At 46.9% G+C, this 22,239-nt stretch overlaps 2 protein-coding genes across 2 annotated transcripts in view; both read right to left on the bottom strand.

Moving 5' to 3' along the window:
• LOC310712893 (zinc finger protein 213-like) overlaps positions 1-22,239 on the bottom strand; it is a 356,206-nt gene that overhangs the window by 34,864 nt on the left and 299,103 nt on the right. The gene's annotated exons all lie outside the window — the stretch shown is intronic.
• Positions 758-21,651, bottom strand: LOC310712792 (uncharacterized protein). Its single transcript, XM_083516150.1, has 6 exons — positions 21,463-21,651; positions 13,457-13,960; positions 12,782-12,863; positions 12,091-12,173; positions 11,668-11,794; positions 758-4,239 (listed from the first exon to the last, which is right to left on the bottom strand). Exons 1-6 carry the CDS (start codon positions 21,634-21,636, stop codon positions 2,663-2,665), a joined length of 2,547 nt encoding a protein of 848 aa, XP_083372276.1. The 5' UTR covers positions 21,637-21,651; the 3' UTR covers positions 758-2,662.

The following is a 22,239-nucleotide window of genomic DNA, read 5'->3' as shown; positions in this document are numbered from 1 at the left end:
CTGGAATGGTGAAAATGACCATCCAGCCATGTGGTTGGTCAGGGGCCCAGAGAAGTAAAACTCTTCAAGTGTTTGGCTCCAGGGTCCCTTCAGAGAGAGTTGGTTCCGACTCTCTGAGCAAAGAGGAAGGAAAAGGGGGTTCTGCAAGGAGAGGATGAGGGGAAGACCCCCTTTTCTAGGGGTGGGGGAGAGGGATTGGGCTCCCGGGTCAAGAGAGCACCTTGTATCCTGGCACTGAAAAGACACCCTCCCGACACACACACTTTGTGGCATCTCCTTTCGGCAAAGGGTCAAAACATAGTTCCAACTTGAAAACCACCTCCAGGACCAGGCACCCTCAATGGGCTTTGCACTACAACTCCCAACCGGGCCTGCCAGCAGAAGGCACCGGGGATGGAAACAGCCGTCCAAAAGGTCCGGCCAGCTCCAGAGGCGACCCAAGGCTGCTCTCCAACGGGGCGCTGCTCCAGGCATCTGAGTTGCCCAGTTCAAGGGAGCTGGCGAGACTAAGAACCGGGGTTCCTGAATTGCAGGGGTTGGACTAGATGAGCCTGGAGTGTCCTCTTCCAGGATTCCTCATCTGGCTCCCAATGCCACGGCTGGAATGTCTCCCAAAACTGCCCCCCCCCTTTCACAAGGAGGTCTTTCCCCCCCGCGTCTTAAACTACCCTTTGACTGGCAACCATCTCCAATCTCCTTGCTGGACAATCCCAACCAAAGATGCATTAGATTCTCTGAAATCTACTCAGGAGTCCTGTTGTGATTTCATGCTCTTTATTGCAGCTTGTAAAACAGTGATTTAATTGCACCCCAAACCTCAGGCTGTTATATACATTATTTACACAATCAGTCCCGTCTGACTGGCTGATTCTGCTTCCCTCCTGGAGCCTGACTGGTCTTTTCCTGCAGGCCAATCAGTTGTTGCATTCTAGGAACCTACTAGCCTTTTCTTCTAAGCTCCAAGCTTAGTACATAATCCCCCTCCCCTCTACGTTCCCGTTGCGCCCAGAAGGTTAGCATTCGTAGTCGTTGAGATATGCCGGTCAGCTACGTATGCCTTGTGGTCTTGGGTGTCTCTCGGTAGGGGTTCCTGGTTCTGGCTCTTGTTCCAGGGCTGCCGGTTGTGACAGGGTCGTTGGGTTGGACACCGCTGGTCCACTCAGTCATGGTCCTGGTTCCTGTGGCTGCTCGGCCTCGGTCACTTCTAGACTTCCTAGTTCTGCCTCCCTTACCCGCTCCTCCTGCGGGTTTTCCTTAAAACAGGGTGGGGGGTTGAGAGGGCTTAGTCTTCCAAACAAACCTTTATCCATTAGTTAGTAGACAAGCTTCCCAGTGCAAGGAGAAGAAAGCACACCTCTGAACCCAGCCTGGCCCCCCACCAAATTCTGCCCGCATGCCTTGAGGCCCCAAGATGGGCGGAGGAAGGCCTGGCGGGCAGCTGCTGGCTGGGACTTTGATTGGGGCAGGGTGGGGGCACCAGGAGACGGAGACAGGAGGACCGGCCAGGGGGTGGCACTGGGGGGATTTATTCAAATTGGTTTTCTACCCAAACCAGGCCTGGGCCTGGGCCAGCTTGCCAAAAATCTTAGACCCCGCCAGGGTGGCAAGGACATGGCTGACCATTGGCACCGGGTATGCATGAGCCATAAGGGCCTTGTTTATGATACATTTGTAGTCTGCGCAGATGTGGACTGAGCCATTGGGCTTGACAGGTGTGATGACTGGGGTTTCTCAGGGGGCATTAGGCACCGGCTAGAGCACTCCTTACTCCACAAGCCGGTCTAATTCCACTCCCAGCCACTCCGCTCAAACCTTTGCTAAAATCCTGCTCTCCTCTCCGACTCAGAGGCTGGGCTTTCTGTCTCATCTCAAGAACCGCCAAAGCGCCCGCAATTGCCTCTTATCTTCCACCCAAACCGTCCACATCAATCCTAAGCGTCTCCTGTACTGATTTCCACTTTTTGTCTTCCACCTTTTCAGACTTCTCCTCCCTTCCTTTCATGGAGATATCTAGTGCTTCTGTTTTCTTTGTCAGTGTCTCTACTTTAGTGGTCAAATTTGTCTCCATTTCATGATTTTAATCAATTCGGGCTAATAGCTTCTCCAAATTTAACACAGGCCTGGCGTTAACTGTTTTTGAACTGCCATCTTCAAAATCTCCCTCTCCCTTGTTCTCAAAGCAGCCTGTTTTCCAGCAGCACCTTATCAGTTTGTCAAGGTCACAGAATAACTCTTTCCTAAGAGATCCTGTTTCCTGCATTTTTCCAGCCCTCCCTCTTCCTTCCAGCCTGATCACCAACACACATAAGCTGTTTAACATAAAATCCAATTTCTCAAATTAAGATTCGAATTAAACAAATGAACCAAATAATTACTTTAAGAGAGGAACCGAAAAAAAGAAAAAATGTGTCCAAGAGGACCTAGCAATTTAGACGTCCAGACAAGAGTGGTTGTCTTGCAGGAATCCAATTCTCTTTAAGTGGCTCAGAGTAGAAGAAATATTTTCCTTCAAAGAGAAACAAACTTGTCCAAACCTGTCTTGATTTTAGCTTTTTCAGCCAGTCCTTTTAAGAGCTCCAATTCTATTTTTTAAAAGAAATTTAAAAATGAGACCAGACTTTCATAAATCCCTCTGATCACACTCTTCGCACTGAAATAGTTTCTACCCTGTGTGAATTCTCTGATGGGAAATGAGATTGTTGCTTTGACTGAAGCTCTTTCCACATTCCAGGCACTGATAGGGTTTCTCCCCTGTATGAATCCTTTGATGGGAAGTGAGATGGGAACTATGATTGAAGCTCTTTCCACATTCCACACACTGATAGGGTTTTTCCCCTGTATGAATTCTACGATGGGAAGTGAGATCGTGGCTGTTAGTGAAGCTCTTTCCACATTCCACACAGTGATAAGGTTTCTCCCCTGTATGAATTCTACGATGGGAAGTGAGACTTTCTTTCCAGGTGAAGCTCTTTCCACATTCCATGCACTGAAAGGGTTTCTCCCCTGTATGAATCCTTTGATGGGAAGTGAGCTTAGCCCTCTGACGGAAGCTCTTTCCGCATTCCACGCACTGATAGGGTTTCTCCCCTGTATGAATCCTTTGATGGGAAGTGAGATCTGAGCATTTTCTGAATCTCTTTCCACATTCCACGCACTGATAGGGTTTCTCCCCTGTATGAATTCTCTGGTGGGTAATGAGATAGCGTCTGTCAATGAAGCTCTTTCCACATTCCACACACTGATAGGGTTTCTCCCCAGTATGAATCCTTTGATGGGAAGTGAGCATGGCCCTTTGATTGAAGCTCTTTCCACACTCCAAGCAGTGATAGGGTTTCTCCCCTGTATGAATCCTTTGATGGGAAGTGAGAATTTCTTTCCTGGTGAAGCTCATTCCACATTCCAAGCACTGATAGGGTTTCTCCCCTGTATGAATCCTTTGATGGGAAGTGAGATGGGCCCTCTGAATGAAGCTCTTTCCACATTCCATGCACTGATAGGGTTTCTCCCCTGTATGAATCCTTCGATGGGAAGTGAGTTGGGAGCTCTGACTGAAGCTCTTTCCACATTCCACGCACTGATAGGGTTTCTCCCCTGTATGAATCCTTTGATGGAAAGTGAGATGGGCACTCCGATTGAAGCTCTTTCCACATTCCACACACTGATATGGTTTTTCCGCTGTATGAATTCTACGATGGTACGTGAGATAGTGCCTGTGACTGAAGCTCTTTCCACACTCCAAGCAGTGATATGGTTTCTCCCCTGTATGAATCCTTTGATGGGAAGTGAGATGGGAGCTCTGACTGAAGCTCTTTCCACATTTCACGCACTGATAGGGTTTCTCCCCTGTATGAATCCTTTGATGGGAAGTGAGTTGAGAGCTCTGACTGAAGCTCTTTCCACATTCCACGCACCGATAGGGTTTCTCCCCTGTATGAATTCTTTGATGGGAGGTGAGAGAGGAGCTAGCAGTGAAGCTCTTTCCACATTCCACGCACTGATAGGGTTTCTCCCCTGTATGAATCCTTTGATGGGAAGTGAGTTCAAAGCTCGTCTTGAAGCTCTTTCCACACTCCAAGCAGTGATAGGGTTTCTTTTCAATGGGATTTCTTTGATGGGAAGTGGAATGGGAGCTCTGACTGAAGCCCTCTCCACAGTCTGAATCCGGATATGGCTCCTCCACTGTGTGGATTTCGTTGTGGTCTCCCTTGTTCTTCATTTCCAATTCATCACCACCTGAAACTAAGAGGCAAACGGATTAGAGTCTCGGGAAGAAGTGCAGCCCCAAATTATGGAACAATGCTCATTAATGCTTGGGACAGGGGAAGAACTGAAGGGAGTTAGATGTTATAATGTTCCTTTTGTTCTGTAAAAATGTCTAGTTTTGTATACAAATCAAGTTGAATATTATATGTTTTCTCTCTCTAGTTTTTTAAAGTACAGTGTCAGGGAACTGCCATCAGAGACCAGAGGAGAGGGAGGTCGCCCCAATGATGCAGGGGAGGGGACTAGCAAGGAGAGAGAGAGAGCTTCCGCTGGGGAAGGCAATCAAGGAGACACCAGGAAGAAAGGGGAGGCTGAGAGCACTTCGGAGGGAGGGCTCCGAGACTCTTCAAGTGAGATCAGCGGGGAGAGCTCCGGACCCCCGCTTGGCACGCCCACACTGCGCAGAAGGCTTCCATGCAGAGAATCTAGGCGGAGACTGGGCGTCAAGGAATTTTTATGTTGGAAGAAGTTTAGAAAACGCCCACTGACGGATTCTGCCAGCGACTGAAGTAGCCGCGCCTAAGGGCTGCTCAGCCAGGGAAAGGTGCAACCACCCCAAGCAGCTTGGAGCAGTTGGTGGTTTACACACAAGCAACCCCAATTCCCATTACAGCAATCCGTCAGTCTTTTACGTTGCTTGTGTGCAGGACATACCGGAGGAGCAGGCGCTGCGGAGGGAGCCAGAGGGGGACCTACTCTGGAGGAGAGAAACAGAGATTTGGAATAGCAGCTGGCTATTCTGGCGGCGCGGCTGGATGAAAGGTGGACTCAAGATGCCCAGGGGAAGCCCACCCCCATCGCAAGGAAGGTACCGGGACTAGTGCAGAAGTTTGGGGGCAACCCAAGGGATTATAACGCATTTAAGACAGAGATGCAGTATGCGCTGGACCTGCAGTATGATGACTTTGTGGATGACGGGGCTCGAGTGGCTTTTGTGATAGGGCACCTTCTGGACGGGGCCAGGGAATGGGTTCGAGCCTTAATGGCGTCCGATAATGCCGCGTTAAAGGATCTGAGGAAATTTTTTAGCGCCATGGACCATATGTTTTCGAGCGAAGTGGAGCTGAGCGTGACGCGCAAGGAACTGATGGGTTGCAAGCAAGGGAACCAATCAGTGAGGGAGTACTGGTCACGTTTTGCCATGTTGATCCACAAACTTGGGTGGGAACTGAGTTCGGAACCGGTGCAGATGTTATTTGAGGAGGGGTTATCCCCTTGGGTTAAAGACGAACTTTCCCGCTCGCCCCGCCCGGAGTCGATGGACCAGCTGACCAAGAGGGCGCTTGCGGTGGGAGTAAGGCAAGAGACGCGGGCGATGGAAAGGCGGGAAGGGAGAGGCGAGCGTTGGCATGACAACCGCATTCCTGAGATGCCAAGGCAATCTCAACCGCCAGAGGAGCCAATGGAGATTGGAGGCGCGCGCGCGGGGTTTCAAACTCTGGCGAGGTTCGCAAGAAGGAGGGGAAAACCGCCAAGAAATGTTTTCTCTGCCAACAGCAGGGACATTTTGCCAGGATCTGCCCTCAGAGGAAGGCGTGGCAAGGAATGGTGGGGGCAGTTGGTGGGGAACAGGAGGAGGAAAAGGAACAGGGAAACGCCAGTGCTTAGCTGCCGAAGAGCGGGCACAGCAGCCAGGCAAGCACCCAGTAAAAGTGCCCAAGCCAGACCCTCCCCAGGCAGCCATCGCCATAGAGGTGGTGCTAGAACTCCCCAATGGGCACCCAATCAAGGTGAAGGCATTGTTGGATTCAGGGAGCTCTTGCAACTTTTTTAGCAGGGAATTTGCCCTAGAACATCAGCTCCACGTATTGGCACTAGAGCACCCTTTGCAAGTAACGACCATAGATGGGAGGGAACTTCTAGGGGGGGAAGTGACCCACCAGACCCCTCCCATGAAAATGAAAGTCTCCAGACACACAGAGACAATTGCCTTTCACGTAGCCACACTAGCAGGACCACCAATCATATTGGGTATGAGCTGGCTGGCACTGCACGATCCAGTGGTGGGATGGCACCAGCGAACAGTCTCCTTTGGGTCAGCTTACTGCATGGAGCACTGCCACGGGGGAGAGACCCAGAGGATGGCAGTGGCCAGAGTGGCAGGAATGGCGGTAGGAGAGAAGGGGAGAGTGCCACCTCAGTATGCAGACCTGGAAGAAGTCTTCAGTGAGAAGGAGGCGGACAGGCTACCCCCCCACAGGCCTTTTGACTGTCAGATCAACCTACTCCCAGGGGCCCAGCTGCCAGTGGGTAAGCTGTATGCCATGTCGGACAGGGAGATGCAAGAGTTGCAGAAGTTTATTGATAAGAACCTGAAGAGGGGTTTCATACGAGAATCAAGGGCGGTGGGGGGCAGTCCGGTGTTCTTTGTGGACAAGAGAGACTCCAAAGAGCCCAGATTGGTCGTAGATTATAGGTCCTTGAACCTGGTGTCGGAACCAGTGACCTTCCCCATGCCGAGAATCGATGACATTTTGGCCAGAGTAAGGAAAGGGAAGATTTTTACCAAGTTGAACCTTCGAGGGGCGTACAATTTGATAAGGATGAGGGAGGGGGATGAATGGAAAACCACCATGTTCACCCCTCTGGGAGCCTTTGAGTACCTAGTTATGCCCTTCAGACTCCAATCAGGCTCCAGCACATTTCAAAGTTTTATGCACCATGTGCTGGGGTCCCTGCTCTACAAGAATTGCGTAGCTTTCTTGGACAACGTGCTAATCTACTCAGAGAACGAGGAGCAGCATGTGAAGGAAGTCAGGGAAGTGCTGCAGAGACTGCAGGAGCACCAGCTGTGGGTCAAGTTAGAGAAATGCCAATTCCACGCCCAAGAGGTAGAGTTCCTGGGTTACAGGTTGTCTGACAAGGGCTTAGCCATGGACCCAGGCAAGGTGTAGGCAGTGCTGGAATGGAAGACGCCCAAGAACCGGAAGGACGTGCAGAAGTTCTTGGGGTTTGGAAATTTCTACAGGAAATTCATCAAGAACTTCACCCACCTGACAGCTCCCATTACCGATTGCCTCAGCAGCAAGAAGAAGTTTGAATGGACAGCAGAGGCTCAGCAGTCCTTTGAGGAGCTAAAGAGGGAGTTCGCTTCGGAAGAGCAACTCTTACACGTGGATCTGCAGAAGCCGATGAGGCTGGAGAAAGATGCGTCAGACCGAGCGGTGGGGGCCGTATTACTCCAGCTGGGAAATCGTGGAGAGTGGAAGCCGTGCGCCTTTTTCTCGAGGAAGCTGAACAAGTCCGAACAAAACTACATGGTGTATGATCGGGAACTGCTGGCTATACATGAGGCTTTTCGCTGCTGGAGACATTTTCTAATAGGTGCACAGCACAAGATCCAGGTGTGCACGGACCATAAGAATCTTGAGTATTGGAGGACGGTGCGAGTCCTGAATCAAAGACAGGTGCGATGGGCACAGGAGTTTTCCAAGTTTTTTTTTGAGATTAGGTACGTGCCGGGGAAGGAAAACGTCAGAGCAGACGCTCTTTCCCGCAAACCAGAGTACTTGGAAGGAGAGGGAGTGCCAGAAGCACGTCATGTCATACCTGAGAACCAATGGGTGTGTGGGGGAGTGTTGGTAGGGAGACAAGAGCTGGCCGGGCGGACGAGGGACGACCAGTACGCCCAAACCAAAATCAGGGAGATCCGAGACACAGAAGAAAATCAGGGAGGTTTTGAGGTCAAGGAGGGGGTTTTGTACTATAAGGGAGCGTTGTACATACCAGAAGAGGACTTGCGGGGAAAAATACTTAAACAGCTTCATGACAACCCCACGGCGGGACATTTTGGCCAGCACAAGACCATGTTGCTGGTCACCAGGCAGTTCTGGTGGCCGAGGGTAAGGGAAGATGTGAGGGAGTATGTACGGGGGTGCGAGCGCTGCCAGTGCGCTAAAGGGGAGAGGGCAGCACCCGCGGGGTTACTGGAACCCTTACCCACACCAGAAAGACCATGGGAAGTGGTATCAATCGATTTTATGACCGATTTACCCAAGTCCAGGGGGAAAACAGCCGTCATGGTGGTAGTTGACTTGATGACCAAAATGTGCCATTTTATTGCGTGCTCGCATGCAGTAACAGCAGAAGAAACAGCGAGGCTGTTTGTAGATCACGTCTTCAGGTTGCATGGCGCCCCCTTGAGGATTTTGTCCGACAGAGGCCGGCAATTTACTTCCAGATTCTGGAGGAGGCTCATGAGCCTGTTAGACGTGGAGGTGAGCTTCTCGACGGCCAGATACCCAGAGACCAACGGACAAGCAGAAAGAGCTAACAGCATACTTCAACAGTACCTACGCTGCTACGTCAACGAAAGGGAGAACGATTGGGTGGAAAAACTAGCGCTGGCTGAATTTGCATACAATAACGTGGAACATGTGTCCACGGGGATGAGTCCCTTCATGGCCAATCATGAGTGTCACTCCAGGGCTTTCCCGGGGGAGGGGGAGGGGGAGGGAAGGGGGAGTGTGCCAGCGGCCGAACAATTTGTGGAAGAAATGGAAGCGTTACACCAACAACTTAAGGTTAACCTGGAGAGGGCGAAGGAAGCGTATAAGAGGCAGGCAGACAAGCACCGCAGAGAAGGGGAAACTATAAGAGTGGGGGATCAGGTGTGGTTGTCTACCCAAGGGTTACCGTTCAAAGGGGGTTGTAAGAAATTATGGCCAAGACGATTGGGACCTTTCGAGGTAACACAACAAGTGAACCCGGTGGCTTTCAGACTCAAATTGCCCAGCAACATTAAACTGCACCCGGTGTTTCACAGATCCCTACTCTCAACGTATAGGGAAGGGAGGGAATTTCTGGGACAAGGAAGAGAAACACCCATGCATCCACGGGTGGAGGAAAGGGAACTCAGTAGTCATGCAGCTGAAATTCTTGATTCCAGGTGGAGAGGGAGACAGGTGGAATATCTGGTGGCTTGGGAGGGGGAGCCCGAATCAGAGAACACTTGGGTTCCAGCGGGAGAGATCCGGGATGAGTATCTGGAGGAGGAGTTCCATCGCAGGTTCCCAAGGAAGCCCAAGCCGTTAGGGAGGTTCTGGGAGCAGCAATTTGGCAACACGGAGGATGAGGAAGAGTTTATGGGATTTCCCGCCTCCGAAGAGGAGGAAGGGGGAAGATCCGAAGGGGAGGAATCCGACTGGGAAGAGTGGGAAGCGGAAAGAGACAACAGCAGGTGGAGAGCAGTGTTGGAATCATCTGAGGAGGAGAATAGTTCCTTCAGGGGGTTCCCCACTTCACCGTCCCAGGAACGGACGGGAGGGGAGGGGGGCCCTGGGAGGGAGGTGGATGTCAGGGAACTGCCATCAGAGACCAGAGGAGAGGGAGGTCGCCCCAATGATGCAGGGGAGGGGACTAGCAAGGAGAGAGAGAGAGCTTCCGCTGGGGAAGGCAATCAAGGAGACACCAGGAAGAAAGGGGAGGCTGAGAGCACTTCGGAGGGAGGGCTCCGAGACTCTTCAAGTGAGATCAGCGGGGAGAGCACCGGACCCCCGCTTGGCACGCCCACACTGCGCAGAAGGCTTCCGCGCAGAGAATCTAGGCGGAGACTGGGCGTCAAGGAATTTTTATGTTGGAAGAAGTTTAGAAAACGCCCACTGACGGATTCTGCCAGCGACTGAAGTAGCCGCGCCTAAGGGCTGCTCAGCCAGGGAAAGGTGCAACCACCCCAAGCAGCTTGGAGCAGTTGGTGGTTTACACACAAGCAACCCCAAGTCCCATTACATACAGCTTAACCTGGTAACGTCATTTTGTTCAAACTTAAATATGGATCTGTACTATCTTCATAAATAAAATGTGCTTTCATTATTATTTTAACGGTGGCCAAAGCGGGAAAGTTCCCTGTTCAAAATTAAGATATAGAGTGGTACCTCGGGTTACCTACGGTTCAGGTTACATACGCTTAGGTTACAGACTCTGCTAACCCAGAAATAATGCTTCAGTTTAAGAACTTTGCTTCAGGATAAGAACAGAAATCATGCTCCGGCGGCGCGGCAGCAACAGCAGGAGACCCCATTAGCTAAAGTGGTGCTTCAGGTTAAAAACAGTTTCAGGTTAAGAAAGGACCTCCGGAACGAATTAAGTTCTTAACCCGAGGTACAACTGTATTTAATATGCTACATTGTTCAATATGCAGTAATAAATCTAAACAAATTGTAAGGGCTTGAGAAATATTTGGGAACATTGACTCTGGACTGACTTGGTCATAGTCAGCTACCTTGTGGTAGGGGAATGAACTTCTGTGTGCTGAAAAACACATTTTGTATATTGAACAAATGTATGTATCAGCTGCCAAATTTAAATTTCTTTAGTGGCTAAAAATTTAATGATGATGTGCATCACCTTAAACCAATTTGGATGTTTTCTTAAATTCTCGACATCACAGAATGCAGCAGAAACTTGTCATATCAGTATTATTATTATTATTATTATTATTATTATTATTATTATTATTCAAGTTTCCTTACACTGGTATCTCAGGTTACATACGCTTCAGGTTACAGACTCCGCTAACCTAGAAATAGCACCTCAGGTTAAGAACTTTGCTTCAGGATGAGAAGAGAAATTGTGCTCTGGCAGCGCAGCGGCAGTAGGAGCCCCATTAGCTAAAGTGGTGCTTTGGGTTAAGAACAGTTTCAGGTCAAGAACGGACCTACAGAACGAATTAAGTTCTTAACCCAAAGTACCACTGTACTTAAATGTTACATTTTTGTGAGAAGTTACAGGGGACGAGGCAGGGGGCCTTCTCGGTAGGGGCACCCACCCTGTGGAACGCCCCCCCCCCATCAGATGTCAAGGAAATAACTATGCAACTTTTAGAGGACTTCTGAAGGCACCTCTCTATTGGGAAGTTTTTAATGTTTGATGTTTTATTATGTTTTTCTATTTGTTGGAAGTTGCCCAGAGTGGCTGGGGCAACCCAGTTAGATGGGCAGGGTAAAAATAATAATATTATCGTTATTGTTACTGCAGGGTTCACTGCCTGAGATTCAAAAAGCCTGGCTCTGTTTTGGGATGGAGTTTGTTTGGTTCAGTCGTGGAATCTGTGCCATCTCCAATGTCAAGCGACTCTTTGGTCATCCAGAGAGAGACAGAAGCAAGAACAAAAGCAGGAAACGTGACTGAAGCTACTTCAACACCTCAAATCACTCTGAATCCTACATTTAAGAAGGCCTGGGCAGTCCAGACAGCCTGATCATGGTTTTAAACGACAGAACTGGAGGAAGAATATTCACAGAGAAAACAATCAATAGCCATCCATCCAAGGTTTGCTGTGGGAGTGTTAGCATCCCAGGTGCTGTGGGTGGCGCTGTTGAGCCCCATCGAAATATCAGAGGTTCGTCACATAGAGAGATGTCTTGAATTACAAAACAGATAGGATGATCCAATAGGGAGCCTTACCGAGAGAGTCCAAGATCCCACGATTCTCCTCCATGACTTCCTTATGGAGAGCTCTCTGGTCAGGATCCAGCAACGCCCACTCCTCGTCTGTGAAATGGACAGCTACATCTTCAAAGCACACTGGACCCTAACAGAACAGGAAAAAGGCTGTCCTCTTAGAGAACATTCACTTGGCTCTGTTGTTTTCTACAGCGGCCAGACCCCTCTCTGCCTTCCTCATCTCTCCTCTCTCCTGCTGCAGCTTCTGCCTCGGAGTCTGGGCTGCTCTCTGCCACAGACTCCCTCTGCTCCCTGAGCCCTCTTCCCTCTCCAGCTTCAGACACCTCCTCCTCCTCCTCCTCCCAGTCGGCTCCCTCTTCTCTGGCTCCTCCCACCATTCCTCTGCATCCAGCCAGTCTGCATCCCAGCGCTCCTTCCCCCTACCTGATCTGGGTCCACAGCTGCTGCCTCCCCTCCACCACCATGAAAAGATGAAGGAGCAGGTCTTGGTGGCATCATTCCGTCACCTGGGAGAGACAAAGGTAAGTGGGAAACTGTAAGTGCATCTCTAAGTACAGATGGGGCTTGTCAAAGTCTCCCCTGCTAGCTTCCGGTTCCGCTCTGCCTTAATGGAGGCAGCGGGAGATCGTTGGCAAAGGAAAAACAAGGATGATTGAGGGTAATTCTCCTTGCAAGTTGCCCCCAGGGACGGGGGGAATGGGCTTCACTCCCAGTTTGTCTCGGTACCAGGCTCCGGCTCCGGCATGGATTGCGAGAGGCAGGGAGGCGCTGAGTGTAAAAGCCCTTCGTCTGCCAAAAACCCTTGTTCGCTGCCATTAAGAAGCAGAGGTTCTCCTGCCAATTAGAGCTCAATTTGGACTAATGTACAGGCATTGCTGGAAGAGATGAGATCATAAACTGCGGAATTGAACCAGCTGCAGTAAACGTCTCCCCTGCTGAGTACATTTGGACATTTGTACCCATTTCATATAATAGTTGTGCAAAAATACATCCCCCCCCCTCTGAGCTCTGGGCTCCAGGTGTCTTCCCCCAAAAGATACAAAGAACTCCGAGATTAGTTTCAAAACCAAGAGAATGTGACAAAACGGGGGAGAAAACCCTCCTTCCTCCTTACCCAGAGGCCTCACTCTGGCGTCCAGCGGAGTCTTCTCTGCCTCAGAAGAATCAAGACCCACTTCTGCCAAAAGATCCTTCCTCTGAAAGAGCAACAAGGATTCAAAACAGAGAATGGGGAGAAGGGTTAGAGAAGGAATGGCGGAGGCAAGCGCTTTCGGGGGACAGAGGTGAAAGCTGTTTCCTGCTTCTGCTAGACTGGTGTCTGGGGTTGGCTGCCAGGACCATGAAACATTGGTCCTCAAGGATCTTCACTGGCTCCCAGAACGTTTCCCAGCACAATTCAAAGTGTTGGCCTCAAAGGCCCAGTATACCCAAAGGAGCATCTCCATGTACTGAGGTCCAGTTCCGAGGGTCTTCTGCTGATTCCCTCACTGTGACAAGTGAAGTTACAGGGAACCAGGCAGAAGACCTTCTCCACAGTGGCCCCCACCCTGGGGAATGCCCTCCCATCAGGTGAGAAGGAGATAAGAAAATGCATAACTTTTAGAAGACATCTGATGTCTTCTCATGCTTTTACATGTGCTGGAAGGCACCAGCCACATGGGTGTCATAAATAATAATAATAATAATAATATGCTTTCCAAAAAAGGATGGGCCATTAGGAAATGATTTGGGAATACTCGCCCTCCTCTTTGGAGCCCCTTGGGAGTATCCAGAGGAAAGTCTCTCTCACCTGCTGCTCTGCCTGCTTCCTCTCCTCTGCCTGACTCAGGAGGAAACCTTCGGCCAGGGCCACCGCCTGGGAACTGGTCTCCGCTCCGCATTCCCTCACCCAGTTCTCCATCTCCAGAGGAAGGACAGCCAGGAACTGCTCCAAGATCACCAGGTCCAGCATCTCAGCTTTCGTGTGCCTTTCTGGCTTCAGCCATCGATGGCAAAGGTGGTAGAGTTGGCTGCAAACCTCTCGGGGTCCTTTGGCCTCCTGGTAGCAGAACTGCCTGAGCTGCTGGCTCTGCACCTCTGAGCAAGGGGTGTCCTCCTCACCCAGGATCTTCTGCACTGAGCTTTCCCCGAATCCCCCACTGCTCCCCGTTTCCATGGCATGGCCTCTTCCTGCTTCAGGGCCAGCTGAGTCTTGCTCATCCATCTGGGCTCCCAGGAAGTCTCCAGGAGATCGGAAGGAGCCCCTTGGTCCTCTGCCAAGTTCTGTGTGTCCTAATGCAAGCTGCAGCAAATCCTACGAATCAAACACATTCTTCTCTTATAAGATGAAGAGAAGAAGAATGTTTCCTGAAGAAGCGTGGCTGAGTCTTGCTAGGAACCAGGGCTGGATTGCACCACAGCTCAGACTCCAAGCTGCCTGGGGGGGGGGGGTAGGGAGAAGTCATAACTGTGAGTGACAAGTGAGTCATTTGTATCAAGTCATTTGAATCAAGTGTAATTAGTATCTAGTGTAATCTGGAACCAGGGCTGGATTGCACCACAGCTCAGACTCCAAGCTGTCGGGGGGGGGAGGAGGGGAGGGAGGTCATAACTGTGAATGAGAAGTGAGTGTAATCTGGAGCCAAGGCAACAGTGGGGGTCCCTCCCCACCCCACTTCATAATCCAGAGCTTCACCCCAAGCCAGCCATATCTGCTTGGGTGGCTTGGTGAGCAGCAGGGCCCATGTCTAGCTCCAGCCACCGTCCCTTTGGCACAGACAGGATGTGGCCATGGGACTTCCTGCTCTGGATCTGATGGGAAGGTTGCAACGCCCACTGGGTGGAACTGCCCTGGAAGACGCCTCGGAAAATGGACTTTACGTCAAATAAAGAATTAGGGAGGGAAAATGGCCGACATACAGAGATTTATGAATAGAGAGAGAAGGGAAGCTTCCTGGTGTTTCCCTCTTAATATCCTTCTTCCTCATAATAATGTCCCTCTTAATATACTTCCCCCTCATAATAATGTCCCTCTTAATATACTTCTCCCTCATGTCACTCTTAATATACTTCTCCCTCATAATAATGTCCCTCCTAATGTCCTTCTCCCTCATAATAATGTCCCTCTTAATATACTTCTCCCTCACAATTATGTCCCTCTTAATATCCTTCTCCCTCTTAATATACTTCTCCCTCACAATTATGTCCCCCCTAATATACTTCTCCCTCATAATTATGTCCCTCCTAATGTACTTCTCCCTCATAATAATGTCCCTCTTAATATACTTCCCCCTCATAATAATGTCCCTCTTAATATACTTCTCCGTCATAATAATGTCCCTCATAATATAATTCTCCCTCATAATAATGTCCCTCCTAATATACTTCTTCCTCATAATAATGTCCCTCTTAATATACTTCTCCCTCATGTCCCTCTTAATATACTTCTCCCTCATAATTATGTCCCTCCTAATATCCTTCACAATTATGTCCCTCTTAATATACTTCTCCCTCACAATTATGTCCCTCTTAATATACTTCTCCCTCATAATAATGTCCCTCTTAATATACTTCTCCCTCACAATTATGTCCCTCTTAATATACTTCTCCCTCACAATTATGTCCCTCTTAATATCCTTCTCCCTCATAATTATGTCCCTCTTAATATCCTTCTCCCTCACAATTATGTCCCCCCTAATATACTTCTCCCTCATAATAATGTCCCTCTTAATATACTTCTCCCTCACAATTATGTCCCTCTTAATATACTTCTCCCTCACAATTATGTCCCTCTTAATATACTTCCCCCTCATAATTATGTCCCTCTTAATAGCCTTCTCCCTCATAATTATGTCCCTCTTAATATACTTCTCCCTCATAATAATGTCCCTCTTAATACACTTCTTCCTCATAATAATGTCCCTCTTAATATCCTTCTCCCTCACAATTATGTCCCCCCTAATATACTTCTCCCTCACAATAATGTCCCCCCTAATATACTTCTCCCTCATAATAATGTCCCTCTTAATATACTTCTCCCTCACAATTATGTCCCTCTTAATATACTTCTCCCTCACAATTATGTCCCTCTTAATATCCTTCTCCCTCATAATAATATCGCTCTTAATATCCTTCTCCCTCATAATTATGTCCCTCTTAATATCCTTCTCCCTCACAATTATGTCCCCCCTAATATACTTCTCCCTCACAATTATGTCCCTCTTAATATACTTCTCCCTCATAATTATGTCCCTCTTAATATACTTCCCCCTCATAATAATGTCCCTCTTAATATACTTCTCTGTCATAATAATGTCCCTCCTAATATACTTCCCCCTCATAATAACGTCCCTCTTAATATACTTCTTCCTCATAATAATGTCCCTCTTAATATACTTCTCCCTCATGTCCCTCTTAATATACATCTCCCTCATAATTATGTCCCTCCTAATATCCTTCTTCCTCATAATAATGTCCCTCTAAATATACTTCTCCCTCATAATAATGTCCCTCTTAATATACTTCTCCGTCATATTAATTTCCCTCTTAATATCCTTCTCCCTCATAATAATGTCCCTCCTAATGTCCTTCTCCGTCATATTAATGTCCCTCTTAATATCCTTCTCCCTCATAATAATGTCCCTCCTAATGTCCTTCTCCCTCATAATGTCCCTCTTAATATCCTTCTCCCTCACAATAATATCCCTCTTAATATCCTTCTCCCTCACAATTATGTCCCTCTTAATATACTTCTCCCTCACAATTATGTCCCTCTTAATATCCTTCTCCCTCATAATAATGTCCCTCTTAATATACTTCTCCTTCATAATAATGTCCCTCCTAATATACTTCTCCCTCATAATAATCCCCCTCTTAATATACTTCTCCCTCATAATAATGTCCCTCTTAATATCCTTCTCCCTCATAATAATGTCCCTCTTAATATCCTTCTCCCTCACAATTATGTCCCTCTTAATATCCTTCTCCCTCATAATAATGTCCCTCTTAATATACTTCTCCCTCACAATAATGTCCCTCTTAATATACTTCTCCCTCACAATTGTCCCTCTTAATATACTTCTCCCTCATAATAATGTCCCTCTTAATATACTTCTCCCTCACAATTATATCCCTCTTAATATACTTCTCCCTCATAATTATGTCCCTCTTAATATACTTCTCCCTCACAATTATGTCCCTCTTAATATACTTCTCCCTCACAATTATGTCCCTCTTAATATACTTCTCCCTCATAATTATGTCCCTCTTAATAGCCTTCTCCCTCATAATTATGTCCCTCTTAATATACTTCTCCCTCATAATAATGTCCCTCTTAATATACTTCTCCGTCATAATAATGTCCCGCTTAATATACTTCTCCCTCATAATAATGTCCCTCTTAATATACTTCTCCCTCATGTCCCTCTTAATATACTTCTCTCTCATAATAATGTCCCTCTTAATATACTTCTCCCTCATAATAATGTCCCTCTTAATATACTTCTCCCTCATAATAATGTCCCTCTTAATATCCTTCTCCCTCACAATAATGTCCCCCCTAATATACTTCTCCCTCATAATAATGTCCCTCTTAATATACTTCTCCCTCACAATTATGTCCCTCTTAATATCCTTCTCCCTCACAATAATATCCCTCTTAATATACTTCTCCCTCACAATTATGTCCCTCTTAATATCCTTCTCCCTCATAATAATATCGCTCTTAATATCCTTCTCCCTCATAATAATGTCCCTCTTAATATCCTTCTCCCTCATAATTATGTCCCTCTTAATACCCTTCTCCCTCATAATTATGTCCCTCTTAATATCCTTCTCCCTCACAATTATGTCCCCCCTAATATACTTCTCCCTCATAATAATGTCCCTCTTAATATACTTCTCCCTCACAATTATGTCCCTCTTAATATCCTTCTCCCTCATAATAATATCGCTCTTAATATCCTTCTCCCTCATAATAATGTCCCTCTTAATATCCTTCTCCCTCATAATTATGTCCCTCTTAATATACTTCTCCCTCACAATTATGTCCCTCTTAATATCCTTCTCCCTCACAATTATGTCCCCCCTAATATACTTCTCCCTCATAATAATGTCCCTCTTAATATACTTCTCCCTCACAATTATGTCCCTCTTAATATACTTCTCCCTCACAATTATGTCCCTCTTAATATACTTCTCCCTCATAATTATGTCCCTCTTAATAGCCTTCTCCCTCATAATTATGTCCCTCTTAATATACTTCTCCCTCATAATAATGTCCCTCAATATACTTCTCCGTCATAATAATGTCCCTCTTAATATACTTCTCCCTCATAATAATGTCCCTCCTAATATACTTCCCCCTCATAATAATGTCCCTCTTAATATCCTTCTCCCTCATAATAATATCGCTCTTAATATCCTTCTCCCTCATAATAATGTCCCTCTTAATATCCTTCTCCCTCATAATTATGTCCCTCTTAATATCCTTCTCCCTCATAATTATGTCCCTCTTAATATCCTTCTCCCTCATAATAATATCGCTCTTAATATACTTCTCCCTCACAATTATGTCCCTCTTAATATCCTTCTCCCTCATAATTATGTCCCTCTTAATATCCTTCTCCCTCATAATATCGCTCTTAATATCCTTCTCCCTCATAACTATGTCCCTCTTAATATACTTCTCCCTCACAATTATGTCCCTCTTAATATACTTCTCCCTCACAATTATGTCCCTCTTAATATACTTCTCCGTCATAATTATGTCCCTCTTATTGCCTTCTCCCTCATAATTATGTCCCTCTTAATATACTTCTCCCTCATAATAATGTCCCTCTTAATATACTTCTCCGTCATAATAATGTCCCTCTTAATATACTTCTCCCTCATAATAATGTCCCTCTTAATATACTTCTCCCTCATGTCCCTCTTAATATACTTCTTCCTCATAATAATGTCCCTCTTAATATACTTCTCCCTCATAATAATGTCCCTCTTAATATCCTTCTCCCTCACAATAATGTCCCCCCTAATATACTTCTCCCTCATAATAATGTCCCTCTTAATATACTTCTCCCTCACAATTATGTCCCTCTTAATATACTTCTCCCTCACAATTATGTCCCTCTTAATATCCTTCTCCCTCATAATAATATCGCTCTTAATATCCTTCTCCCTCATAATTATGTCCCTCTTAATATCCTTCTCCCTCACAATTATGTCCCCCCTAATATACTTCTCCCTCACAATTATGTCCCTCTTAATATACTTCTCCCTCACAATTATGTCCCTCTTAATATCCTTCTCCCTCATAATAATGTCCCTCTTAATATACTTCTCCCTCATAATTATGTCCCTCTTAATATCCTTCTCCCTCACAATTATGTCCCCCCTAATATACTTCTCCCTCATAATAATGTCCCTCTTAATATACTTCTCCCTCACAATTATGTCCCTCTTAATATACTTCTCCCTCACAATTATGTCCCTCTTAATATCCTTCTCCCTCATAATAATATCGCTCTTAATATCCTTCTTCCTCATAATAATGTCCCTCTTAATATACTTCTCCCTCATAATAATGTCCCTCTTAATATACTTCTCCCTCATGTCCCTCTTAATATACTTCTCCCTCATAATAATGTCCCTCTTAATATACTTCTCCCTCATAATTATGTCCCTCCTAATATCCTTCTTCCTCATAATAATGTCCCTCTTAATATACTTCTCCCTCATAATAATGTCCCTCTTAATATACTTCTCCGTCATATTAATGTCCCTCTTAATATCCTTCTCCCTCATAATAATGTCCCTCCTAATGTCCTTCTCCCTCATAATGTCCCTCTTAATATCCTTCTCCCTCACAATAATGTCCCTCTTAATATCCTTCTCCCTCATAACAATGTCCCTCTTAATATCCTTCTCCCTCATAATTATGTCCCTCCTAATATCCTTCTCCCTCATAATAATGTCCCTCTTAATATACTTCTCCCTCATAATAATGTCCCTCTTAATATCCTTCTCCCTCATAATAATGTCCCTCTTAATATCCTTCTCCCTCACAATTATGTCCCTCTTAATATCCTTCTCCCTCATAATTATGTCCCTCTTAATATCCTTCTCCCTCATAATAATGTCCCTCTTAATATACTTCTCCCTCACAATAATGTCCCTCTTAATACACTTCTCCTTCATAATTATGTCCCTCTTAATATACTTCTCCCTCATAATTATGTCCCTCTTAATATACTTCTCCTTCATAATTATGTCCCTCTTAATATACTTATCCCTCATAATTATGTGCCTCTTAATATCCTTCTCCCTCATAATAATGTCCCTTTTAATATACTTCTCCCTCATAATTATGTCCCTCCCAATATACTTCTTCCTCATAATAATGTCCCTCTTAATATACTTCTCCCTCATAATAATGTCCCTCTTAATATCCTTCTCCCTCACATTAATGTCCCCCCTAATATACTTCTCCCTCATAATAATGTCCCTCTTAATATACTTCTCCCTCACAATTATGTCCCTCTTAATATCCTTCTCCCTCACAATAATATCCCTCTTAATATCCTTCTCCCTCATAATTATGTCCCTCTTAATATACTTCTCCCTCACAATTATGTCCCTCTTAATATACTTCTCCCTCACAATTATGTCCCTCTTAATATACTTCTCCCTCATAATTATGTCCCTCTTAATATACTTCTCCGTCATAATAATGTCCCTCTTAATATACTTCTCCCTCATAATAATGTCCCTCCCAATATACTTCTTCCTCATAATAATGTCCCTCTTAATATACTTCTCCCTCATAATAATGTCCCTCTTAATATACTTCTCCCTCATAATTATGTCCCTCCTAATATCCTTCTTCCTCATAATAATGTCCCTCTTAATATACTTCTCCCTCATAATAATGTCCCTCTTAATATACTTCTCCGTCATATTAATGTCCCTCTTAATATCCTTCTCCCTCATAATAATGTCCCTCCTAATGTCCTTCTCCCTCATAATGTCCCTCTTAATATCCTTCTCCCTCATAATAATGTCCCTCTTAATATCCTTCTCCCACATAATTATGTCCCTCTTAATATCCTTCTCCCTCATAATAATGTCCCTCTTAATATCCTTCTCCCTCATAATAATGTCCCTCTTAATATCCTTCTCCCTCATAATAATGTCCCTCTTAATATCCTTCTCCCTCATAATAATATCCCTCTTAATATCCTTCTCCCTCATAATAATGTCCCTCTTAATATCCTTCTCCCTCATAATAATGTCCCTCTTAATATCCTTCTCCCTCATAATAATGTCCCTCTTAATATCCTTCTCCCTCACAATTATGTCCCTCTTAATATCCTTCTCCCTCATAATTATGTCCCTCTTAATATCCTTCTCCCTCACAATAATGTCCCTCTTAATATCCTTCTCCCTCACAATTATGTCCCTCTTAATATCCTTCTCCCTCATAATTATGTCCCTCTTAATATCCTTCTCCCTCACAATAATATCCCTCTTAATATCCTTCTCCCTCACAATTATGTCCCTCTTAATATACTTCTCCCTCACAATTATGTCCCTCTTAATATACTTCTCCCTCACAATTATGTCCCTCTTAATATCCTTCTCCCTCACAATCATGTCCCTCCGAATGTCCTTCTCCCTCCTCACTGTCTTCCAGTCCCACCTCCCTGGTCAGGGCCTGAGGTCCCTCTGGCTCCCTCCCGGACCCCCAGCCTCTCTTCCCTCCCCTTCCCGCCTCCCGGGGCAGGGAGTTCCCCAGGCTTCCCCCGAGAGGAGACCCACCAGAGCCCGGCAGGCGAAGGCGAGGCCGCTCTGGCCGGAAGGGACGTCAGACGGGAGGAGGAGCGGCCCGCCTTCCTTTCCTGTCCTTTCTAGGAATCCAGCTCGGCGCCCCTTAACCCTTCTCTCTCCCGGCGGAGCCGTCAGGGGCTTCGCGCAGGCGCAGAGCTGCTCCATCGGGGGGGGGGCAGGGAAGAAGCAGGACCCAGAACCCGGGACTGGGCGCGTGTGCGTGTGAAGGGGAATGCCGTGTCCGGGAGGAGGAGCTCGTCTCTCTGCCTGGGGCTGCGAAGGGGCGTCTGGGCGGGGGAGAGGGGGGTCTTGGGGGGCCAGATGGGGGACCCGGGGTGTCTCTTCTCCGGGGGGGGCGAGTCTCTCTTGGGGGGCCCTGGGGGGGGGCAGAGAGCCCTGTCCCAGCAAGAGGGGGTCCCGGGGGGGCTGGAGGGGGGAGACATGGCCAGACATGGCTGGGGGGGCCATTCTGTGTTGTCCCACCTGCTGCTTTGTCTCTGTATTTCAGCCATAAATGTATGTTCTTGGTGAAGTCGCCTTGGAAGCAACCCAGGAGCAGCCAAGGGGGTTTTCCTAGGAAGCCTTTTATTCCCCCTCTGGTGACATTGTTCTAAGTTGGTGGGTGCCCAAGCCCCGTAAAATACCTCATAAATGTTGGAATTGGATTGAGACTTGGGTTGCCAACACCGGGTGCCAGACCCGTGTGGGTTAAACGGTGTGTTTGACGCTCCTCATCCTCTGGAATCAGCGTGTCTTCACAGCTCCTTC

This window comes from Podarcis liolepis (genome assembly GCF_965112155.1).
Source record: "Podarcis liolepis genome assembly, chromosome: 7".
NCBI classification, from domain to species: Eukaryota; Metazoa; Chordata; class Lepidosauria; order Squamata; family Lacertidae; genus Podarcis; species Podarcis liolepis.
This window is presented reverse-complemented; position numbering and strand designations above follow the sequence as displayed.